This window comes from Tigriopus californicus, chromosome 6, assembly GCF_007210705.1.
Source record: "Tigriopus californicus strain San Diego chromosome 6, Tcal_SD_v2.1, whole genome shotgun sequence".
In the NCBI taxonomy this organism is placed as follows: Eukaryota; Metazoa; Arthropoda; class Copepoda; order Harpacticoida; family Harpacticidae; genus Tigriopus; species Tigriopus californicus.
The window spans coordinates 7510393-7534212 of NC_081445.1; the positions used below are offsets into that span (position 1 = coordinate 7510393).

At 42.6% G+C, this 23820-nt stretch overlaps 3 protein-coding genes and 1 long non-coding RNA gene across 4 annotated transcripts; 2 read left to right on the forward strand and 2 right to left on the reverse strand.

The window, feature by feature from the left end:
* Positions 1-2494: 2494 nt before the first annotated feature.
* LOC131882073 (ATP-binding cassette sub-family C member 4-like) lies at positions 2495-9347 on the forward strand. Its single transcript, XM_059229110.1, is given in 18 exon segments — positions 2495-3099; positions 3253-3363; positions 3449-3589; positions 3748-3955; positions 4653-4875; positions 4949-5105; positions 5171-5420; positions 5483-5692; positions 5754-6388; positions 6456-6773; positions 6835-7189; positions 7257-7514; positions 7588-7711; positions 7787-8091; positions 8160-8405; positions 8488-8660; positions 8759-8888; positions 8964-9347. Coding segments are annotated over 18 exon segments (4170 nt in total). The 5' UTR covers positions 2495-3019; the 3' UTR covers positions 9210-9347.
* LOC131882085 (uncharacterized) lies at positions 4546-6283 on the reverse strand. Its single transcript, XR_009373444.1, has 2 exons — positions 6144-6283; positions 4546-5709 (listed from the first exon to the last, which is right to left on the reverse strand). It is a non-coding gene; the product is annotated as an uncharacterized LOC131882085 (long non-coding RNA).
* Positions 9348-13926: 4579 nt separating the features above from the next.
* On the forward strand, positions 13927-16971 carry LOC131882080 (zinc finger BED domain-containing protein 4-like). The gene has a single exon (XM_059229118.1). It carries the CDS (start codon positions 15764-15766, stop codon positions 16733-16735), a length of 972 nt encoding a protein of 323 aa, XP_059085101.1. The 5' UTR covers positions 13927-15763; the 3' UTR covers positions 16736-16971.
* Positions 16972-19907: 2936 nt separating this feature from the next.
* On the reverse strand, positions 19908-23622 carry LOC131882075 (intraflagellar transport protein 122 homolog). Its single transcript, XM_059229111.1, has one exon. The coding sequence runs from the start codon at positions 23518-23520 to the stop codon at positions 19942-19944; it is 3579 nt and encodes a 1192-aa protein (XP_059085094.1). The 5' UTR covers positions 23521-23622; the 3' UTR covers positions 19908-19941.
* Between the last annotated feature and the right edge of the window lie 198 nt (positions 23623-23820).

A 23820-nucleotide genomic window follows, 5' to 3' on the forward strand; every position in this document is an offset into this window, starting at 1 on the left:
GTAACTTAGGTTTTAAAGCATAACTAAGAGCAAAAATTTTAAGGCAAAGCTGAAAGAGCTATAAGAGCCAATTCAAAATTGATTAAAGTTAAACTTCGAAAACTTGACGAAGAAGAGCTAAATCTAGCTCTTTAGAGGCACATTTGGTTTCCTTGTCGCTAACAAGATCGGGGAATAAAGGTAGGATTGTTGAGTTAAGCCAAATTTGTAATTGAAATTTTGAGCGCTCTCGGGAAAAGCAAACAGATTATAGTTTTGATTTGCATTTTTTTTTTCTTTTTTTAACAAAGTCACGAATCGACTAAGAATCCTCACATGTACTCTTCCAAACCATTTGAAAAAACACCTATACCTGATGCGTCATAAAGAACAACGCTGGTTACTCTTTTTGTTCCACATCCGGAAATAAATGAGTTAACGAGACAAAACAAAAAAAATAAAGGTGTGTTAGACGGAAAATAAATGATAAAAAGTAAACCTTCAAAAACCTGATTTTAACCACGGCAAATGCCAAATCAGGAAGCCTTTTGTGTCCTCCTCCGCGCGGAACTCTCCTGAGGTTTTTGAGGTCATTAGGGTAAGCTGGAGTTCATTTTTGGCATGAAGAGGCATATGAAAAATGATTGTCGATTTAAAGAGTGGGTTGTTAAAGACTTTTTGATTCGCAAGAGGAATGAAAAACGTCTGGAAGAAAATCCAGAATGAAATTTATAGGCAATGGCGGGTCAAAAAGAAATGCTCAAGTTTCCCATTGGACAAATCATCAAATTCGTCAGCTGGTCAAGTTTTAAGAAGAGGGAAAGCCTCTGATGAATAAATGTGAAACACTCATATTGTCTGCTCTGGGGTCATCCTATTCCCAATTGAAGACTTGGATGGTGGCACAATCATTTTTCATTTGGACCCAAAGACATTTGTCTTTGATCGAGCTTACAACCAGTTTGCAACCCTCAAAATTTCAAGAAAATATGTTTTTAGGCCCCAGAAAAGAGCAAGAATAAAGCCGGGTCAATATGCCTTTGTGATTGCATCCAAGCATCATACCTCAACGACTTTATTTGGGATCCCAGAACCAGCAAAGGAGTCCTCCAACCTTGTCTGGTATGAGATAGAATTCCGTCTTTCTGCGGCCAATTACATGAATATTATGACAAGCCGAATTGTTACTTGGAAGCTAGAAGTGGGGGAGGACCAAGGCGGAGTGTTTTGGTTCACTCAAGACGGGGCCCTGGTCCTCACAACTAATAAGACAAAGGCCTATTCTGTGGCCGTGCATAACCCGTTTTTGATCAAGGATCAAAAGTCAAATATTGCTCTTTATCAGGCAGTGTTATAATACTCAATGTGGCCGCGAACTACAGCCAAAGTCTACAAAACAAAATTCTGATTCGAAATGGCCTTGATGATCACACTCACCCACACATCTAGGGGCTTCAACTCCCTATTTAGCCTCAACAATTGCTCCGCGTACCGCGATCATCTCAAGGCACATAAGAACGGCAAGAGAAGGGCTGATTAATAGCTTAAGTTGACTAATGTCATAAGAGCTCGCAAATGAAATTTCGACTAGATTGGTTCATCATTGACAGAGATATGACCATTTCAAATTTTTTGGTCGCAAAGTCTTGTTCTTTATGACGCACCCGGTATTATTTAGGCACAATCATGAACAAACCAATGAAGCAATAAATTGTTACTCATGCAAGATGAATGTATTTCGATATCAGAATCAGCACTTGAATTTTTAGAAGAAAAGTCAATCGACTCGCACTCAAGTTGCAGAAAAGGTTCTGACACACAAGTTACAAAGGTCAAATCCCTTGAAAAAAACATAGCAAGGAATGTCTTTTTCTTGTCGACTGAAGCCAGTGACATTTGCAATTTGAATTACTGGAAAGCTTTTTGAAGACAAATTTCCAGGTATGTTCGGAAAAAGCTGGATCAGGATGAAATAAAAATGTTGCCTCATTGTGCGCTCAAGTTGGCGGGATTTTTTGAAAATGTTTTTATTAATTTTGAAATCTGAATTTTATTTGAAAATGACCCATTGGGGAATTCATTCTATTGGCCCTCATGTTCTAATGACATTAAGCTTGCATAATACCGAAAAACATCTGCTGGATTGGCCATAAATCTGAAAACGATCATATAGAGTCTTAGTTTCGGCATCGGGGTTGAAATCCATGACAGCTGAGGAGGGCATTTTTGCTCGCGCTGCTCTTAGACCTCGAGGTTGCAATAAAAATATGTGAAATGTACAAGGCGTGCGAAGTGTACAAATCATTACTAAATCAAGACCCTAAATCAGTTTGGACAGTTGACATTTTATCTGTGGTTCTCAACTCGTTTGGCCAACAATCACATTTCAAAATAACAAGTTTTGATGATTGCTTACAGTCGAGATTTTAAGCACGGTGTAGTGTATTTACTTCTAAGCACTTCTTCATTGTCTCCCTTCTTACACAATTTCGACAATGAGTATGATTCTTAGAAAAGGTCCAGAAGCTTGGCCATGAAAACGTTGGTCACCTCAAAATGCCGTACATAATAAGGCGATAAAGCACATAATTTTTCGATCAAGCATCGTCCATTTTAGACGAAATCTGACCACCTGACAAGAACTTATGCGTCGACACAAAGATCAGTTAGTTTACAAGATGCTTGATGGGAATTCTGAATTCTCCTCTCCAACCGAAGGGCCTTCTTTCCACATTGATAATGAGGAGCTAGGTATTCTACAGGCCCTCGCTTCAGGGATCGTGACGAGTTTCCCTCTCAAGTTTGAATGTGACTGACGACAACGTTCCACTGCATTTGGCGTGTGGCTGCACATAATTTACTTTCGCGACTTGCCGGGGAGAGCTTTCTTTTCCAAATCTCCTCAGTAAGTGATTGCGATAGCACTCGAATGCATGCATGGAGGGAGGGACATTGCATAATACCAACAAAACCCGCAACCACTCCACACAACAGCTATTTGTCAAGAAAAAGGAACTCATTTATGTGGTTTTCATAGTGCATGATGGATTCAGACGACGTTTTTGAACAACCTCGAAATCCTCGAGAAAATGCCAACGTCTTATCGATAGCATTTTTCTGGTATGATCATCATCAATTTTTGGCATGTTTATGCACGTGCCCTAAGCAAGTCGAGTTATGACCTCAAGAAAACATCATGATACAATTGGATTTTTTTTTGTGCATGATCGGTAGTTGCTCTCTTGCGGATTAGACTTTGTTATCGTGTTCCAGGTGGTTGAACCCGTTGATGTGGTTGGGGCATAAGAAGAACCTGGAGATCAAGGATCTCTACAGAGCCCTGAAGATCGACCAATCCGCAGACTTAAGCTCGAGAATAGAAAAGTAATGATTCATGAAAGTCAAATCTGATGAGCACTCTCTCTTTCTTGAGATTGAAGTAGTGTTGATTTTCCGTCTCAAATTTCAGGCATTGGCAACGAGAATTGGATAAGCAAGTGCAATCCAACAACAAACATAAACCGTCCCTTCTGCGAGCTGTGATCCGAACTTTTTATGGAGAATTTTGCTTTCTAGGCTTGTTCACGTTTTTTGAAGAATGTGTAATCAGGTGAGGAAATCGGTCTTAAATAAGAATTCCAGTGACCGGTATCATTCAAAAGCTGGATGCCCTACGTATACTGTAAGTTCCTAGGATCAGAGGGTAGTCTCTTAACCCAGTGGCAATCAAGAGAAACGTAATCAGAAATACTTTGACTACCGTTTCAGAATCGCTCAACCAATATTCTTGAGTTGGTTTGTGGCCTACTTTTCGCCAGGTCAGACCACTGTCTCAAGAAATGAGGCCTACATTTATGGATCTGGAGTGGTTCTCATGTCGGCCTTATACACCTTCACGCATCATCCATATTTTTTTGGCATGATGAAGGTTGGCATGAGGGTTAGAATCACGCTTTCAGCCCTTGTTTACCGAAAGGTCAGTCTGGATTTCGAACATATTCAATGGTCAGTGATGCCTTGAATACGGAAGCAATTGCCATTTCTATCATAAAGCTGTAAACTTTTGACTGTAAAGTTGCATGTATTTGCAGAAAATCTGCACTGTATTTGGTAAAACTATCAAACATTAGTATTGGCACAACTTTTTCTTCTCATTTCACTGCATGACCACAGGGATGAATGTACTTTTTAAAATCCTGATGTTTATATCTTGGTAGCTTGCCCTTGCTCATGTCCTGATTATGCAATATGTATTAATTTTAGCCTTCAATGCCTAGAAAAGGAACAGTTTTTTTTGCTTTGAACAGGAGGATCTTGGAACCGCCATCAGTGTCTTAGTTATTTTCTTAGTATTGGAGCACATATCAGCTTCAATCAACGATCCCGAGATTTGAGTTGAAATACCTAGGGCCAGTGTAGGTAAATGAGAATTACATTAATTAACATCATAACATATGCAATGCCTCACCCCACTTTTTCAATTTCATCCTACTTACTCTCAAAAATCAAGGAAAAAGGAAGAAAAACAATCCATAGTTACTATATTGACAAAATGCGCAGAAGTGGCAAAATCGAAAAAGGCCCCAAAGATGCCGTTTTTCATATGAGGTGTATTTCGGAACTTTCGCAAGGACTTGAAAGCTAGTCCGTCTGAATTTGGAATCTTATTTCAGGCCTTAAAACTGAGCTCGGCAGCCTTGGGTAAGAGTACCGTGGGCCAAATGGTCAACCTCTTAGCCAATGACGTCAATCGGTTTGATGGAGCTTGCCTGTTCATCCATTACCTCTGGGCCGGTCCAATTCAATTGCTCATTGTGGTCTACTTGACTTGGAACGAGATGGGCGCTTCGACCATGGCTGGAGCAGGGATTGTCCTAATTTCTGTTCCGTTACAAAGTGAGTGCAACGAAAGGGATGTTAGTAATCTCTCTAATGAATCTCTACAATCAACGCACTTTAACATTGATAGGTTGGATTGGACGGATGTTCTCCAAGTTGAGATTGGAGACTGCCAAAAAAACGGATACGCGGATTCGAATCATGAGCGAAATCATTAATGGTATCAAAGTGATCAAAATGTATGCGTGGGAGTTCTCGTTTACGAAACTCATCGAGGCGGCCAGAGAGTATGAATACGAAGTGATTATCCCAATGATTAGGAACATTTCTTGACCACATCAATCAATTCCAGATCTGAAATGGACGTGATTCGGCGAACAGCTTATTTCCGTGGATTTAACTTTAGTTTCTTTTTCGTCGCATCCAAGGTCATCCTGTTGGCCATCCTTATTCCTTACGTCCTGACGGGTCAAATCATCAATGCCGAAAAGGTGTTTCTCACCTTGTCTTTGTACAACACCGTTCGTTTATCGATGACGCTTTTTGTTCCCTTTGCCATTTCAATGGGGTCTGAAGCATTGGTGTCCATTGGAAGAATTTAGGTACAAGCCATCAACTTTTTGATTCGCTGTTTGGAGGTGATATCACTGTCTGGACTCCACAGAAATTTTTGTTGATGGAGGAACGGGACACCACATGTATGGCATGTGTCCACGAAGAGTCCTCGTCAAAAACCAAGCCGATTTCTTTGGATATATGTGGATTAAGTGCCGCGTGGACCGAAACGGCTGCTGATCCCACACTCGATGACGTTTCATTTTCAGTCAAAGCTGGGGAGATAGTGGCCATTGTTGGATCCGTCGGGAGTGGAAAGGTAAGCGCCTCTAAAACCTAAGAAATCAATGACAAATTCCAATTTATACTCAATATTGCAGACGTCCATGCTTCAAGCGGTCCTCGGGGAAATTCCCAGCAATCAAGGAAAGATCAACATTCGAGGTCGGGTGAGCTATGCTGCTCAGGAGCCTTGGGTATTTGCGGGTTCAGTCCGACACAATATTCTCTTTGGAGAGAACTACGACGAAAAGCGTTACATGAAAACTCTGGAAGTATGTGCCCTTGAGCATGATCTGGAACAATGGGAGTTTGGAGACAAGACTTTGGTGGGTGAGCGTGGGGTGGCCTTGTCGGGTGGACAAAAGGCCAGGGTCAGCTTGGCTCGAGCCATTTATCGTGACGCTGACATCTATCTCTTGGATGACCCATTGTCAGCTGTGGACGCCCATGTGGGCAAATTTCTTTTTGAGAATTGCATCCAATCTCACCTGAAGTCCAAGCTGGTGATCCTGGTCACACATCAGATTCAGTTTTTGAAAGATGCCGACCTGATTCTTGTGCTTAAAAAAGGCGCCATTCAGGGTCGCGGCACATACAATGAACTGGAATCGTCCGGCACTGATTTCACCGAGTTCCTCTCGGAGTCCAAAGAAGAGGAAGAACAAGAGGAAGAGGAGGAGGAAGAGAACTCGCCGTTGATTGATGGTGAAATTCTTAGCCCAAAAGAGCACAGGTAATGTCGATTTAATGTTTTAGTGTCTAGAACTGCGAGAGACATTCCTTGAATGCCCTGTTCTTAGGAACTTGTCCATTCGATCCCATCTTCAACGAAGAAGTCGCGGGTACTCATTAGGAGGCGATTCCATTATGTCAATGATCTCAGGCGTCAGTGAAGACTTGATGGAATATGACCAAGATATGAATGGTGACAATGATCGGGAAGAAACAAAGAAGCCAAAGGTTGAAGCTGAATCCGTTGTTTTGGGTGCGGTGTCATTGGTAACCTATTGGTCGTACTTTCGTGCTGGAGCGAGTGTTTTCATCTTAATTTGTGTTTTGAGTCTGAATATTGGCGTCGAAGTTTTATTTACCGCCACTGACGTTTGGCTTGGCAAATGGTGAGAAGAAATTTGGTCTTGGATTGGAATGACCTTGGATTAAAAACGTTGTTCCAAATAGGGCCAATCAAGAGGAGCAACAGATGGAGCATTCTGTCTTGTCGTCAAATAATTCCATGAATTCTACAGACGTGTTTACTTATGAAGAGATCAGCCAATCCAACCAAACCAACCTCTACATTTTTGGGGCCATGACCTTGTCCTTGGTTGTGGCATCGCTGATTCGCACAATCCATTTCTTACTTGTGTGCAAGAACTCGTCCACCCAACTTCACCATTCAATGTTCAAGCGGATTATCAGAGCACCATCCAGATTCTTTGATGTTAATCCCGTTGGAAGAGTTCTTAACAGATTTTCCAAGGATATGGGATCCATTGATGAATTGTTACCCCCTGTTTTCATAGACGTCATAACGGTGCAGATTAGCAAAGATTATGGAAACTATGATTTGAATTTAATATAACTTATTATATCTGTTTCAGATCTTTTTGACCATCGCCGGAATTGTTGCCGTTGTTGTTTGGTATCAGCCAATAGTGTTCCTTCCAACTTGCATCATGGCCATACTTTTCACATTCCTCCGTAAATTCTATCTTTCCTCTTCTCGAGCCATCAAGAGAGCGGAGGGTGTGGCCAAATCTCCCATTTTTTCGCAACTCTCCTCCACTTTGGGCGGATTAACCTCCATTCGGGCCTATAGAGCCGAGCATATTTTAGTAAAAGAGTTTGACCGCATCCAAGTAAGAAACACCACCAGTATGCTAATGCATCCTATAGGTGAGAAGCGCATTTCATTCCCAACTATCTTTATAGGATATCCACACCTCAGCTTGGTATTCGTTTTTGGCAACAACACGTTGGTTTGGTCTGTGGCTGGATTGGTTGGTGGTGGTGTACTTAGCTTGTTGCGTCTCCAGTTTTCTTTTCATGAACGGATGTATGTTAATTCATCTCTTTTGAGCCTGTTTGACAATTCACGGCATACTTGACGTTTCCTCTTATTGGTTTCCAGCCTCTCAGAGTGGAGACGTGGGCGTGGTGCTAACTTCGTGTATTATGCTCACTGGTATGCTTCAATGGGGAATGCGGCAAACAGCTGAGATGGAGAATCTCATGACCTCAACAGAGCGGGTTCTGGAGTATGGAAAGATCCAATCTGAGGCCGAACTCAAAACTGAGCACCCTCCCCCAGGTTATTACGAGGAGTCCTGGCCTGCAACTGGAGTGGTCCAATGTATTGATGTGTGTCTTCAGTATGGAGAGGGCGAAAAGATGGTTCTCAAAGGAGTGGATTTTCAAACCAAGCCCCGAGAGAAGGTGAAGGAAAGCTTGAATAGCCTTAATGTGACGACACGGCATGACATAACAGTACGATTTGATTCAAGATTGGGATAGTGGGAAGGACGGGGGCGGGCAAATCTTCCCTGATTGGAGCTCTATTCCGTTTGACCGAACCTACCGGACAAATCATTCTAGACGGAGTCAATATTCAGCAACTCGGGCTCCACGCTCTGAGGAAGAAAATATCAATCATTCCTCAAGACCCGTTGGTTTTCACGGGCTCCCTTCGAAAAAACCTGGATCCTTTCGACGAGTATGAGGACCACCAGATTTGGCAAGCACTGGAACAGGTACCGTTTCATCCTCCCCAAAAGGAAGTGGGACACTATGCATATAAAGCACGGACTTTGATTGCTTGGTTGCGTGTTTCAGGTCCATTTGAACCAAGCGGTTAAGCTCATGTCCCATGGGTTAGAAACGGAAATGAGCGAAGGTGGCTCTAATCTCTCCGCTGGTCAACGACAACTCATCTGTTTGGCACGGGCCATCTTGAGGCATAACAAAATCTTGGTCTTGGATGAAGCCACAGCAAACGTTGATCCCAGGTAATGGAACCAGAGCATGGTACCAAGTCGTTCTGGGGTCAATAGGAGGTGGAACGCAGCAATATGTGACCCGTTTTACGAAATACTTCTTTCCACAGAACTGACATGCTCATTCAAGAGACAATCCGTACTCGATTTGCTGACTGCACCGTTCTCACAATAGCACATCGACTTCATACTGTTATGGACTCAGACAGGATATTGGTCATGTCCGATGGAAAAGTTGCGGTAAGAAAAAAAAAGAATAAAGTCACATTTCTTGTCCTTCTGTGAGTAATTCGAGTCTTGAAACTCTCTTTCTAGGAATTCAATACTCCTTATGAGCTGCTTCAAGATCAGCACAGCGTTTTGTCCGAACTTGTTGCTAACGTCAGCTTGGCATCTCAATTGAAGTTAAGGAGGATTGCACGAGAAGCCTTTGTGCGGCAAAAGAACCAAGGTCTGGCAGAGCCTAAGAGCACCAATAACCTGCAGAACGGTTCTTTGGTTAGCAATTCCCGGATTCAAATAATGATCGAGGACGACGAGAAAACGATCACTAAACTGTGAGGCTTATGGCTATTTCTAGAATCAAATCAGATCAACTAAGACACATGTTAGGATTGAGAAATTATGACAGCTATCCAAAACTGCACGGAACTGCTAATATTGCGCAATAAAACAAAGAAAAAATGACTCAATGAAAAATATAGTTCCTTAGCGGAATCTTCGAAGTATGGCACGCGCGCCGCAAGAGCGAGAGCTTCAATTTAGTGAGGAGTTATTGGAAGAACTAGAGGCCAAATAGTAGGAAAGAGTTAGAGTGAGCGGAAAGTACGTAGCGAGAACTAGTCACACTTAGTTCCTGGCTGGATTTACAAAGTGGCGTAACTGACGGAAGTTCAATTATGCATTGCACAAACTTCTTCACAAGTGTAATGTCTGTCTCTCATCGTGTTTTAGACATTAAAGCTCATGAATCAATTGTTACAGTGCCTTCTCTCATTGGAAAGCACCTCTACCACGATGAGAGATGGTACTTCGAGTGTTAACGTGACATTGCATCGTGTGTGAGCTTCCCAATCTTCGTTTGAGTAGCACACAATTTTTCTTCAACTCGCTCTATTAATCACTTTGCTATGTCTTACACCATGGACAACAGTACACTGGACATATTTGACGCCGCCAAATGTACCCCAATAGTATGAAGGAAAATTTAGAAACTATAGGGGATGTCAAGTAAAGGAAATTCAAGGAAAAATGTGGTCCGGCACCCTAATTTTGGGCATTTTGGGGAGAGAGAACTAAGACAAACATCACAGTCAACTCGCACCATTCGTCCATTAAATTTTCAATAATCCAGTGATTTTGAGCGAGTTGTGTTACAAAACCCTACTAAATGAGCATGTTTGGTGTTAATCAGTGAACGCACTATCAAATTGGCGCAATACCGCAATGCTAATTGCCTAGACAAGCATGTAAAATGAAAAAAATGTCAAAATCCAATGCATGCACAGTGCGGTTTGCCTGGGCATGATGTCTTTGATTTTATTCCATGGAATAACGTCAGTTGTCCATGAACGCGTTTACTTGACTAGCCCTATAGAACTGAACCTCCCAACCAGAAATTGAAAAAATCTTAGTCACGCTATCCAAACTACGCAGAATCACTCGCCATAGACCTTCAAAATTATAGGGAGGAAAATGGTAAGTTTTACTATGTAGCTCAAGGATGTTTTATATAGAAGAATCCTCATCATCCCTTTTTCTATGGTTCAAATTTTCAGTTGTACAAGTTGAGATTAAGCTAAACGGGTGATACAACATGGACGAACAATGAAATTTGACTTGCGTGAATAAAAACTACGAGTGAGAGGAACTTCCAAACTATATTTGATGTCAGTCGTTGCCAGAAACATCCAAGCACTCTTTGATAGTGAATGAAAGGTGTTTTAAATAACAGGAACGCCATTGGTGTTTTGAACCTTAAACAAAGTATGACCAAATTTCTTGTTCATTGTCAAATTTGTTTGACACGGCTCAATATGATTTGGCTTTGGGAGGCGATAGTGACAAGAGAATATTATGTTTCAAAACAACTTTGCTATAGGGGATGTCAAGTAAAGGAAATTCAAGAATAATGTGGTCCGGCACCCTGATTTTGGGTATTTTGGCAAGAGAGATCTAAGACAAACATCACAACCATCACAGTCAACTCACACCATTCGCCCATTGAATTTTCAATGATCGAGTGATTTTGAGCGAGTTGTGTTACAAACCCTACTAAATGAGCATGTTTGGTGTTGATCAGTGAACGCACTATCAAATTGGCTCAATACCACAATGCTAATTGCCCAAACAAGCATGTAAAATGGAAAAAATGATTACAGATGGCATCAACTAAAATCAGTTCACTTTTTGGGACGAAATAAAGGCCAGTACCCAAGCCATTGGACACGGCCGGTGATGGAAATCTAGGTGCCCACATTTATTATTGAGTAGATTGGCAGTCTCGTGGCCAGAGACGCAGGTGCACAACCGTCAATATTTCAAAGGAATATTGGTCCAAGGGCAATGACATCTTAACCGGGACAAATAGGTTTTGTCCGGACATTGCCTCTGAAACAGTCAGGATCCCAGCACTAGGTCAGCAGTTAGTGATGAGGGGCACAGTTTCGCACTTGATTGGCATTCATGCATTATTAGCATATCAAGGCACCACTGAGGCATGGCCCAAGAAATTTCAATTTCAAGGAGGGTCGTTGGCGGCTTTAAGGTTGAATTGAGCAGAGTTGGGTCACCCTAGGTGAAGGCAATAGAAGATGAGCGCAATGAAGAGTCCAGAACAATGGGCTGGTTTTTAACTGATGGCAGAAATGTAGTTGGGTGGTCGCAACCATCATGCAGTACTTAAAGAAACTGCCGATTTCAGTTTTTGTGGAATTTATTATAACAGCATTGACTTGAAGGCTGATCTCAAAGCCCATCAAGCTGGGATGACATCTGAAATGGGCTTTTATGGTTGGAATTAGTGGGCAGAAATAGGGGGAAAGCCTGCCCACAGTGTCCAACTGGTCTTGATGCTTGGGCCTCAATTCTCAAAGGTGCAGAGGATCGATCATGGCCATGTGTGCTAGCCAAGGCTGAATGGCCGCAACTAACAACAGAACAGATAACTAATAACTAACTAATAACAGATAAAAGAATGACTATAGGGCAATGAATCCGTGGTTGCCTATGATCTGATCCGGCTCCTTTTAAAAATCTTGGGATGAGCTCAATGAACCCATCCATCCATCCATCTCCGGATTCAATCGCTCAAGTCGTGGCTCAGGGCACGGATGTAAAAGAAGTGCCGGCCTGAGCCCAGGTTCAACTATTTGGATGGGAGGAGATGGATCCAGATTCCAGACATGCGTGTTGATGGATCATCAATGAGAGATGGGAGTGTGACTACTCTCATTGAGTGGGGATTGAATGACACTGTCTGACTTTGTTCATTGATTGACAATTCCAGGCCCCCTCATCATCTTGGGTTCGGGTTGGGTGTTTACCCGTGCCAAAATGAACACCAACCCACCCATCTTCCTTCACATTAACCTTCATTGATTAAGTGAGTTAAGTTCAATAATTGCTGAAAATGGCCACCTTCATTTGAATGACTGGTGAGGATGTTGTCGTCCATGAAATATTTGCTATTTGGCAAACAATCTTTGAACATGTTCAAATCCAGAAATGTTTGTGAAATGGCCAATAATGTTTGTGAAATGGCCAATAATGTTTGTGAAATGGCCAATGATGTTTGTGAAATGGCAAACAACTTGTGAAATAGCTAATTAATTTCCTTGTAGACGCACCATTAGATCAATCCTCTTTTGGGTTAACCTCACAATAACCCAATTCAAATCAGACTTCTTAGAAGAGGTGAATTGCTGGACAAGTCACCACACTTAAATTGGGATGTCTGGACTTGGCACAATTTGCTCTTTTTTGATCAGATCTTACTTTGACTGGACCTTTGGTCTCAATGAAAAGGGCCAGAAATCTTCAGCCTGGCAGTTGTGGGTATTACAATTGATGCAACAACCACCAACATACCTCAAATTGTTCAAAAAATCTTAACTCTCTGTCACACTCGTTCCAGTCAAGAATAACTCCTCAACTCATAAAGAGCAACTGACTCCTTTTTTGTAGGAGCCAAATGAAGTGAACCATTTTCTGTTTCACTTCATCTTTTCCACTCTTCTTTCTGTACCCATTAATGATCCTTGTAAACAGCACTCTAGTTAGATCTTTTGATGGATACAATGCAACTCTCTGCTAAGGCATTCAAGCATAGGTCCTTTACTCGTTTCAGTACAGGATTGAGATAACCAACGCCTTTCCCATTACAACTGCGAGGGGTGAACCCTCTTTTGGACCATGGACTGATCCTGTGTATGCGCCTAACATTAGCCTCAACCCTAATACAAGTTTCCGACTCAACCCTCTCTACAGAGTCTGTGCAGTCTCTACAGTCTCTACAGAGTACCTCTCTGTAGAGAGCTGACTAATAGTGTACAGAGCATTAGTCCAACCCACAGATCATATAACGACTAGGTGTTGCATCGGCCCGACCTCAGTGCAGAGGAACATGGATTTTATGTCAACAACTCTGTACACCAAAAAAGAGGAGAGTGACTGCCTAATCAGTACAAACGACCTACAATCGCTGGGTCTTCAATGAACGCAATCAGTGACAAACTCACTCAGAATCCGGCCACGCTGGCCGATGAAAAAGCATGAGTCACTGTACACCAAAATTTATGTACCAGCTGATTAAGGCAAGTGTTCGCATTTTTCCTCGCGCTATGCGAGGTCTAGTCATTATATTGGCTTTGGTCCAACCCCTCATACGAGTTTTCGACGCAATCCTCGTTCGAAAGTTGACTGATTGTGCACAAAACATGCGATCGACCCCGTTCATGTATCTATACTAGAGACGTAATGAACCAAGAATTTTCGGACTGGGCTGAGCTAAGAGGAAGGTGACTCATTTCGAGCTGAGCGTGGTTGACAGTTTCCAGCTTACGAGCTGGACTGGGCCAAAATAAAAAGGTTTCGAGCTGAGCTGGGTTGATCGGGTTGATATTTCGAGTCAAGTCTAAGCTGGGCCAAATCCGAGCTAGCCCAAGTCGGAGCTGGCTCATGATCGAGTTGATCAGTCTGGGCTGAGCTATGTCTGAGCTGGAAAAACCAATAGACCTATCGGCCAATCTAGTTTCTAGTTCTCGTGTCAGGTAGCACCAAGAAATTGTCTCAATCCAAACTAGGTGTTTAAAAAGTGCAATCAAAGACAGAACATAGAGTTCCTTTTGGACGATGGTACCATTCAACGAAAAAAAACAATCTCACCTCGGACTTGCATTTATAGACGACAAGATAACCTCTCGAGTAAATTCATGCCAATGATATGTATGTACTATTGACATAATTGAGACTTTTTGCTTCCCTCCCTTGAGCGCTTCAATAATTTGAATTGGATATGCTTTCACAACTCGTTCAACGTTTCAGTACCGAGTTCGCGTAAAGTTTTTGAAAAAAAGGAGGTACATGGCATGTTTTTGCCGTACAAACTTTTTAATCATCCTCCAAAATAAATCTTTATGCGCAGACAAGACATTTCGATTCAAACCAGTCTTTGCTTGGTTTTAATGTTCTTGATAAATGTATCTCTTCGAATTCTTTTGTTCAATGTTTTATGGTCTTTTATGAAATCGTGACGGCAAAGTTTTGACAGCAGTTTCAATTTCTGATGAAATTGATAGCAATTTTTTTTCTTCGTTTGAACTCCTAACTTAAGATTGTTGCAACTAATAGTGGAACTTTCAAACACCAAAATATATTATGATTTATTTAGACTCTCAGCTTTTAATATATTCATTTCCACCAGGTGTTTCAGTTAAGATTGATTCCTTTTGAAAGTGACAACCAAGAACGTTGTCCACCCTCACCGGTAGTAGAACTGAAACTGATTCAGACCTACGTTCAGGGATGTCAGCCAAACCTTTTTCGTGAACGTAACAATTACCCCTGGGCGAAAACCGACCTAACAGCAGTTTTTCCTTGTATTCGTTCGAGACGAGGGAACAAGCAATGGATTTAGGCAAAAGTAAAGTAAAGCAGACAATTGCATAATGCAAAAATTCTAATCAAAGCAAGTCAATAATCCCTTTCAGTTCGTGACCCAAATCTGGTTAAGCAGGGCTTAACTTCAGCGAGTGGCTCAACTCTGAATGAGCATCTGTATGGTCAAACCACGGTTCACCCTAAGGTGGGGCTTTGTCTCTGGGATTATTTCACGATGGAAGCCGATGTGCTTTTTGCAAACCTTGCAAAGAAAAAAAAACAAGAAAAAGTATTATAAGGCTCAAAATGATCGAAGCTCTTCTACGCTGAGGAGACATTTACAAAGCAAACATCCCTCTGAATTCAGTTCAATTATCCAAAGTACGGGCATGTCGCCACGAGGGAGTGTTATTTTGGGCGGAAGATACAAACAAGGATCAAGTGAAATGAGAGCTAGACACAGGATGCTTGCCAAAATGGTCGTGAAAAGAATGGAACCATTATCAATGATGGAAAGGCCCGAATTCAAGGAATTTATTCGTGTGTTGGATCCTCATTACATCCTCCCTTCAAAAAAACGTTGAGGGATTCTCTTATAAGAGATATGTACCAGGAAGACCAAGAAAGTTTAATGAATCACCTATATAAGGCTTCTTGTGTTGCTATAACCACAGATGGATGGTCGAGTCGCAATATGACTGCATTTTTGGCTATCACTTGCCATTTCTTTGATGAAGAAACGTCCACCTTGGAATGTAAAATTATGGATTGTTCTCGAATCAAGGGAAGTCACACAGCAGAAAATTTGCGATCGAGAATCTTGACTTCTCTGGTTCAATACAAAGTGGAAAAGAAAATTGTTTGTGCGATCTCTGACAACGCTGCAAATATCCAAAAGGCTTTGGGGACCCTTTCTTTTCCTCATCAGCCATGTTATTCTCATCTTCTGAATTTGGTCGTAAAGAAGTCTCTTTATGCAGTTATTGGTCTACAAAATTTGATCAAAATGGTATCGAATGTTGTCACCTACACTCATCACAGTGCTGTTGCTTCTGATCAGCTTGAGGATCTGCACATCAAGCTTGGTTCCGACACCTAAAAAGTTGATGGCCAAAGTTGAAACGAGATGGAATTCAACATTCATGATGTTAGAAAGATTTTTGGAATGCAAGAATGTCTTGACACTATTATTCGCCGGCAGTTTTTTTGAAGGAAAAAGTGATGGTTTCAAATTTTTTCATTCAGAGTGGGATTCCATTCAAGATATGGTCCATTGCCTCAGTCACATTTATGAAGCTACCCAAGAGATGGGAGGAGAAAAACACACGACAATCGGCAAAACTATTCCAATGACCACAGTATTGATGAAAGCGTACCAAGAAGAAGTGGAAGAAAGTAAAACTTCATTAACAAAAGAACTTGCCCAAGAAATTCTAAAGAACCTTCATCTCAGATTTGGAAGAGTGGAATTTGATTCCATGTACACATTCAGCACTCTCTTGGACCCGAGATATAAAAACTGCATGCTCCGGAATACAGGTGGCTTAGACCAGGCGTTGACAGAACTGAAAGAGGAGCTGAAAAAGGGATCGATCGTTTCAGTCTCCGGGTCTGATATTCCAAGTGCTTCATATGAAGGAGTCCTCTCTTCGCAAGCGTCACTTTGGACGAAAATGGATCGAGAAGTTATAACCGAAATGAAAGATAGCTATTCTTCTTCAAATCAAGCCACTAATGAGTTACATTTGTATCTGACTGAAGTGCCAAGAATTTCACGACAGTCTGATCCTTTAAACTGGTGGGTGAAAGTTAGCAAGGAAAGGTTTCCTCATATTTATCAAGTTGGCATAAAGTACTTAGCTATTCCAGCAACCTCTGTCCCCAGCGAGAGGCTTTTCAGCTCAGCCGGAGACATCTTGCGTGAAAAAAGAAGCAACCTGGGAGATGATATTGTCACAAGCTTGATATGTCTCCATGCAAATTTGTAAAATGAATTTTAAACTTGCTTGTATCCAAAACAATGTACCGCTTTCATAATAAAGACAATTTTATTTCAAATATCTATCCAACTACTGTAAAACACTTTTCACTTTGGAACACTGATACATTGAAAGTGTACTTATGGGTTCCTCAAAGAAGTGTCTTGGGCCCTTTGCTGTTCGCCATTTTTGTTAACGACATGAATATGTCTGTCGAATCCAGGGTATTAAGCTTTGCGGATAATACCAAAATATTCAGAGAGGATATTTCTAAGCACAAGTGAGCTTCAATAACAAATTTGCGATTTTGTGATCCAAAACGGTTTGTGGTCTATTGCTAAAGAGCGAAAACTAAATTTGATTCATTGGGCTTCAACTTTTACTTTACGCTTTTACTTTACCTGACAAACACAATTGATGATTCATGATAAACCCGAACGAAAGCCCACTGAATAACCCACCGCACGTGGGTTCGACGCTTACCTTGGACCAAAAAGGTCAAGAATAAAAAGTGTTCCAAACGTCAGTAATGACTAATAGCATTTCGAAGTATTCAAATGGACTCAAGCTACGCTCACTTTGAAGTGTTTGCAAGTCATTTAAAAAAAGATTTGTGACCTTTCTTTTATCAAGGTTTTATTGCGGTTTCACCAAACTCTCGTACTACATAAGGAAAGATGGAGTACCAGGCAAAATCATTGAACAAGTAGCTGAGTAGCAACCAAATTGTTAATTGCAACAGACCATTCATTGTCATGCATAATATTTCCTCGGCTTGCCTTTCAGTTAAAGACAAAAGTTGTCAAACTGATGTGGGCCACAGTTGAGCTCCGTTGAGTTCGGTCAGGGCTGAGGCATGGCCTCGTCGATTTCGAGCTGGCCTGAGCCAGAGCCTAAACCCAGCTCGAGAACATGAGCTGGGCTGACATATAACTCAACCTTTCGAAGTGGGCTGAGCCAGAGCCTAAACCCAGCTCGAGAACATGAGCTGGGCTGACATATAACTCGACCTTTCGAGCTGGGCTGAGCCAGAGCCTAAACCCAGCTCGAGAACATGAGCTGGGCTGACATATAACTCGACCTTTCGAGCTGGGCTGAGCCAGAGCCTAAACCCAGCTCGAGAACATGAGCTGGGCTGACATATAACTCGACCTTTCGAGCTGGGCTGAGCCAGAGCCTAAACCCAGCTCGAGAACATGAGCTGGGCTGACATATAACTCGACCTTTCGAGCTGGGCTGAGCCAGAGCCTAAACCCAGCTCGAGAACATGAGCTGGGCTGACATATAACTCGACCTTTCGAGCTGGGCTGAGCCAGAGCCTAAGCTTAGCCAGAGCCTAAACCCAGCTCGAGGTGGTCTGGGCCAAATACGTTTCAACAGTTCGAGCTGGGCTGAGCTCCGAGCTAGCCCAGAGCTCAGCCTGTTGTCGAGTTTCGAGCTGGGTTCCAGCCCATTACATCTCTAATCTTTACCAATAATGATACCCGTGCGGTTATACTGTTTTTTAACGTGGTCCAACATTCTCACCTTAGCTCCGAGCATTAATTGAGATAGTTATTGGGCATTCAAGTTGTTTCAAGATTTTATGTCATTGTTTATCTTGGCTCTGCGAAATTCCACCATACCAAGGCCATTATCCGAAACGTGATTGTAAATTGGTTTTAATAAGATGTATTTATACAATAGCGGGGGCCTTCCTTGCGTGGAGTTTATGAAAGTAATGCTTGAAGAAAGTCGTCAAGGTCAAGACATTTCGTGCCGTCGAGTTTGAAGGGAAGAGAGGGGGCTTGCCTGAGCTTCTCTTCACACGAGAGGCCATGATGAAACCATGATGTTGACCAATTGACTTCTTGAGATCCGAACTTGAATAAACTGCATGCAAAGAACGCCGCCGCAATTGCATAAACAGTTTTCTTTTACATGAACCGGTCTTCAACGTATGATTTTCCTGCGAGACCACTGGAAGCCAAATTTGACGTTAGATAATGTCTTTTTTCTTCACCAGTGGCTGGAAACTTGAATTCCAGCCACTCGTGAACACAGCGCCATAAAGTAAGATTTCTAATACTGGCGTTTGGCTTCCTCTGCGTGCCGGAGAGGGAACTTTATACAACTGAAAACCGGTCCTTGACAAAGAAAAGATGGCGATCACAACAGTTGCCTCCTCATTTTTTTTAAGTTTCATTTGAAATGCATTGACTTAGTCTTATTTGCTACTGATGTGATTAAATGAATAATCAAGGGAGACTGTCAATTAGAGACTATCAATTGTCAATCGACATTTTCTGTGACATATGACTTTATTGGCTGCATGACGGAAACCCGTCAGTTAGCCTCAAATGTAACCGGATTTTAATCTCGTCAAGCTAGTAGAATACTTGCCTTATGTTAACTTATTTCAAACTATGAAAATGAAAGGTGAAAAATGCTTTATGTTTAAATTAAAAAAATACCAAAAAATGTTTAGCAGAAATGAAAGAGATTCAAACGAAACAGTTCTTATTGTACTCTGGTTTAACCGTCATTTGTTTCACGTCATATTTACTAATCGTTAAAAAAATGCATAATACGTGTTTTTGCCGTTTCAGGCCATCCTTTTTTTCTGCAAAAGTAACAGTATCGGTGACGGTAACTCTAACGCGTAACCATATTTTAGGTAACAATTCAAGCCCCACGTATGGTTCATAGGAAGATCTTTTATGCAAATTCCCCTGATTATGGAATAAATGTATTTTTGAAGAGGTGGACAATTTCTGGAGTTCGATCACTAAGTGTCCAAAAATACGGCTGAATAATAAAATGATAAATAGCTGCCAAGGGCGACGAGAAAATTATCACTAAGCTGTGAGATTGATGGTATTTTTAAAGAATCAAATCAGGTCAACTTAGACACATGTTTGGATTGAGAAGCTATAAAACAATTAGGGCTGGGTGAATCCGGATTCGATTCCGAGTGCTCTCGAGTTTTTTATTCGAATTTGAAGATCTTGACAGGACTCGAGTCTTCAAAAAAAAAAAAGTAGAAACACTCCGTCAAGTTGTGGCTGTGAAAGAACCAGTCTTCGGGAGATGATGGCTTTAGCTTTGCTGAGTTTGGCCAAAACAAGACAGGTCCTCTAGAATCGAATCCGGACTTGGCGAGATCGGAAGAGCGTCGTGTATTTGCCGAGCTTCCCCCAGCTCTAAAAAAGACCGTAAAATCTACGTTATGAAAACTAATCATCTAATCCGTTAATGGTGGCATCGTCATCTGTTTGGTTGAAATGAGCATTAGCCCGACAAAATGGGCAATGCCCTTTCTGAAGCAATTGAAGCTCGTAATCGTCCGTATGGAATACTCGGTTGCACGTTTCGCACTTGGTAATGGACATTTCCGGCATGATGTTCCGAAAGAACTGATAACGAATGGGCTTGTCCCATTTGAAGACTATCACATCACCCGGTTCCATAGACGAGAGTGCTTTTCGGTTAACAATCACCGAGGAGAACATTTCCCCGTCTTGTTGAAATGCTAACATTTTGCCGGAAAATGGATCATCTTCGTTGGCTTCCATTGTCATGACATCGGGTCCATCTTCGGGTCCTGCGTTTAAGTCGTTGGGTGACACGGACGATTCAATCAATGCCATGGCTTCCTGATCAGATATGCCTTCATCGAGCTGAAACTCAACCAAAGGGAGGATCTCGAACGAGACGAAGGAGTAGACGAATTTCAATCCACAGTTGTTGCACCGATTGCCTTTCGGGTTGAACAGTGGGTTGGTGGTTGAACATCGATAACACATGGACAAGAGTTCTTCGTTGTCATAGAAAGGCTTGGAGCGGATCATCATGGCGGCCAGGTCAACATTCTCCCGGAATCGCTTTGGGATGACAAGCTTTTGGATCTTCTCCATTACCGAGCGCGCCAATTTGAAGGCACCCAAGTTTCGGGATTGCTTGGCCAGAGCATATAAAACCGAGAACTTGGATACGCCTTGTGGATGGTTAAACAGAAGTTCGTGCATTAGATATCGAGAAATGTTAAACAACGCTTCTGGCATGTAGCTTGTGAATGGTTCATCCGTGTATCGCTGAATGGTGTGGTATGCATAGTACATATTGGCTTTGGTCTGAAATTCTTGAAATTTCTCAATCATGGCATCCTTTTGGTTCGCATCCTTGGCGAGATCCGCAAACTGCAAGGACAGTATCCAATAGTAATAAGCAGCATCGTCAAACCTCGATTCATTCACGGCATTCAGAGTGAGTTCATTGAGAACCCTAAACGCTTCATCCGGCCTCCCAGCCATGTGAAAGGCTTTTTGGGCCTCGACAAACCGATCTTGTTCAGCCAACCATTTGGCATAGGGCACATAGACTTGTTCTTTGTACTCGGGATTCTTCTCCGCCAATACGAAGGCTTCTTTCCATTCCTTGGCCTCTACAAAGATTTGGACCATGGCTTGAAAATCGCCAATTTTCTTGTACATATCCTTGGCGTATTGCAGTTGGCCGTGTTTCTTGAGATAATGAGCAACCAATTGGACGGATTCAGTGTCGGCTTTGTCCAGTTTTCGGCCCACGTCATTTAACATATCCACCCATCCGTGCTCGCCGATGATATGAATAGCCTTGTCTGTTTCACCGGCTGAGAGGTACATCTCGGCCGCAGCCCGTGGTTCATTGATTTTGGCCGCCCAATCTGCCTTCTTTTTGATCAAGAGTCTTCTTTCCGCAGAATCCTCGGAGCCCAAAAACTCATTGGCATGGTCGAACATCCTCAAGTCCGTGTACATAGTTAAGGCCTTCTGCTCCTGACCCGCTTTTTTGTACAGTTTTGCTGCCTCGGAAAATTTCCCTTGGAAAGCGAGCAAATCAGCCAATAGAGCACTCTCTTGCTCATTTTGATTTGTCTTCTTGTTCTCGATATCGTAGATGAGCTCCAAATACTTTAAATCTTTCAAACGCGTGAATGACTTTTTGGCGATATCAGTGTTCAGAGTGAGTAGAGCAGACTTGCCCAATGCTTCCCAATCATTCTCAGTCACTCCAAGACAAGCTGTTTCATAAGCCAAGTCAAGATCTTTTTTCTCCAAGTATTGGAACATTGGCGACGACAGGGGGACTTCAATGGTTGTCATGCTATAGACGTGAAGGCAAAAGATCTTTGAGCCAGAGAAGCCAACGACAAAGCCCATCATCTTCTGCTGATGAGCTGGGAACTCCCCGGCCTTTATGCTTAAGGTATTAGATCCCGAGAAACAAAGCATGTCCTCGAAATGAGTGTTCCAGGCCACCGAGTTAGCGTTGGGTTCTTGGTACATGAGCTCTTTGGTTGTGAGATCGTACACCAAGCAAGTCGAGTGCTCATCGACAATGGCCAATTTTTTTCGAGAAGAGGACAAGTCGAGGCATCGGATGGCCGAGTTGATGGTGAGCAAATTGACAGGGAACGGGTTGTCAATGAAAATCTTCAGGATCTGGCCATTCTTAAGTCCCAATAAGAGTCCCTCACGTTCCGGGGGTCCTCCGACCACTTTGATGTATCGAATCAGGGATTCCATGATCCACTCACGTTCTTTGGCTCCGCGGAAATTGAGACACTGGAGTCGTTTCTCTTGACAAAGGATCAAATGATTGGTACATATCACCAGCAGATTGCATTCAATCTTCTGATTGATCTTCTCCTTGACTCGGTAATGCATGTCTGACATATCGCCTGAATACAACTCGTAGATGACGATTCGCTCGGCTAATTGCACGGCCAAGCGATGCTTGTAGATGGCAATCTTCTTGACTAGATCTCGACACTTGATCCGCACCTTTTGATCCGTGAGAAGATGCTGAATAATGACATCGGTCATGTTATCGCGATAAGCGTACCGTTCTCGATAAAGCCCATGGACGGTACTGAAAATCAATTGGTAGTAGGCAATCGTGCCATCTTGACAGCCCAATACAATAAAACTGGAATCCGGCTTGGCCGCACAACACCAAATCCACGAGCTCTGCTCTCCCACCGATCCCAATTTGACCCCATCGCGAGTATAGAGAATACACCCCTTGTTGGACCCCCCTATCATGAGATACTCTCCTTTAGAAAAGTAAGACACACAACAAGGGTCGAAGCCCAAGGCCCTCTCTTTACTGACTTGCTTGCCAGATAAAGAGTAGAACGAGACACTTTGGCCCCAGTCCGTGACGCACAAAATATCATAGGACTCCTCCGAGGACGGATTCCATTCCAGAGCCCAAATCGCACTTTGCGGCCCATTGGGTCGTTCAATCCGGATCTTCTCCTCTCCGGCTTTGCCCCGGATCGACACCACACCATTACCCAAGCCCAAAGCGATGTACTGCCCATCATTGGTCCAAGAGCAACAATTCACTCGAGCTGGAACTTTGTGCTTTTGAACCGATTTCTGCTCGCCAGACCAAAGGCCAAAATCGCTGTGAGCGCAAGATGCCAATTGATGAGTAATAGGATTATAACAAAGACATTGAACTGCATCGTTGTGGGAATACTTCAGGATACCCTCCAGCTTGCTGGTCCAAATGATGACACATTTGTCCGCACCGCCGGAAGCAAAGCGTTTTCCGTCTTTGGCATACGCCACGCAATACACATTGTCCTTGTGCCCTTTCAAAGGCTGGATCAAGGTCCCATCTGCGGTGTCATAGACTAATACTCGTTGACCCGCCGCCACAACCAATTGGGAACCATCCGGTCGGAAACACAAGTCATAGATGCATTGCTCATTGCGATCGCGGTCATGAACCTTATCTACCCAAGTGGGAACAGCCCGCATCATACAAGACAGTCAAGGACTATAAACCTTCAGAGATTGTCTGATTGCATTGCTTACACCCTATGAAGCCAATTATCTGACAGGTACATTTAAGACACTTTGCATTAAAAGTCGGTCGGAAGTAGATCTGACCTGAAAGATTGCGAGAATTCACCTGGATTGGAATGCCGGAGAAGCGACCTCTGACGGCTGAAGTAGGACACAAGAACCAATTCATACCTGGGATATCGGCGAAAGGTCTCATGATCCAAGGGATGGAATGATTTTGACTTGAATATCGAACATGAGAAGCTATTGTTTAAG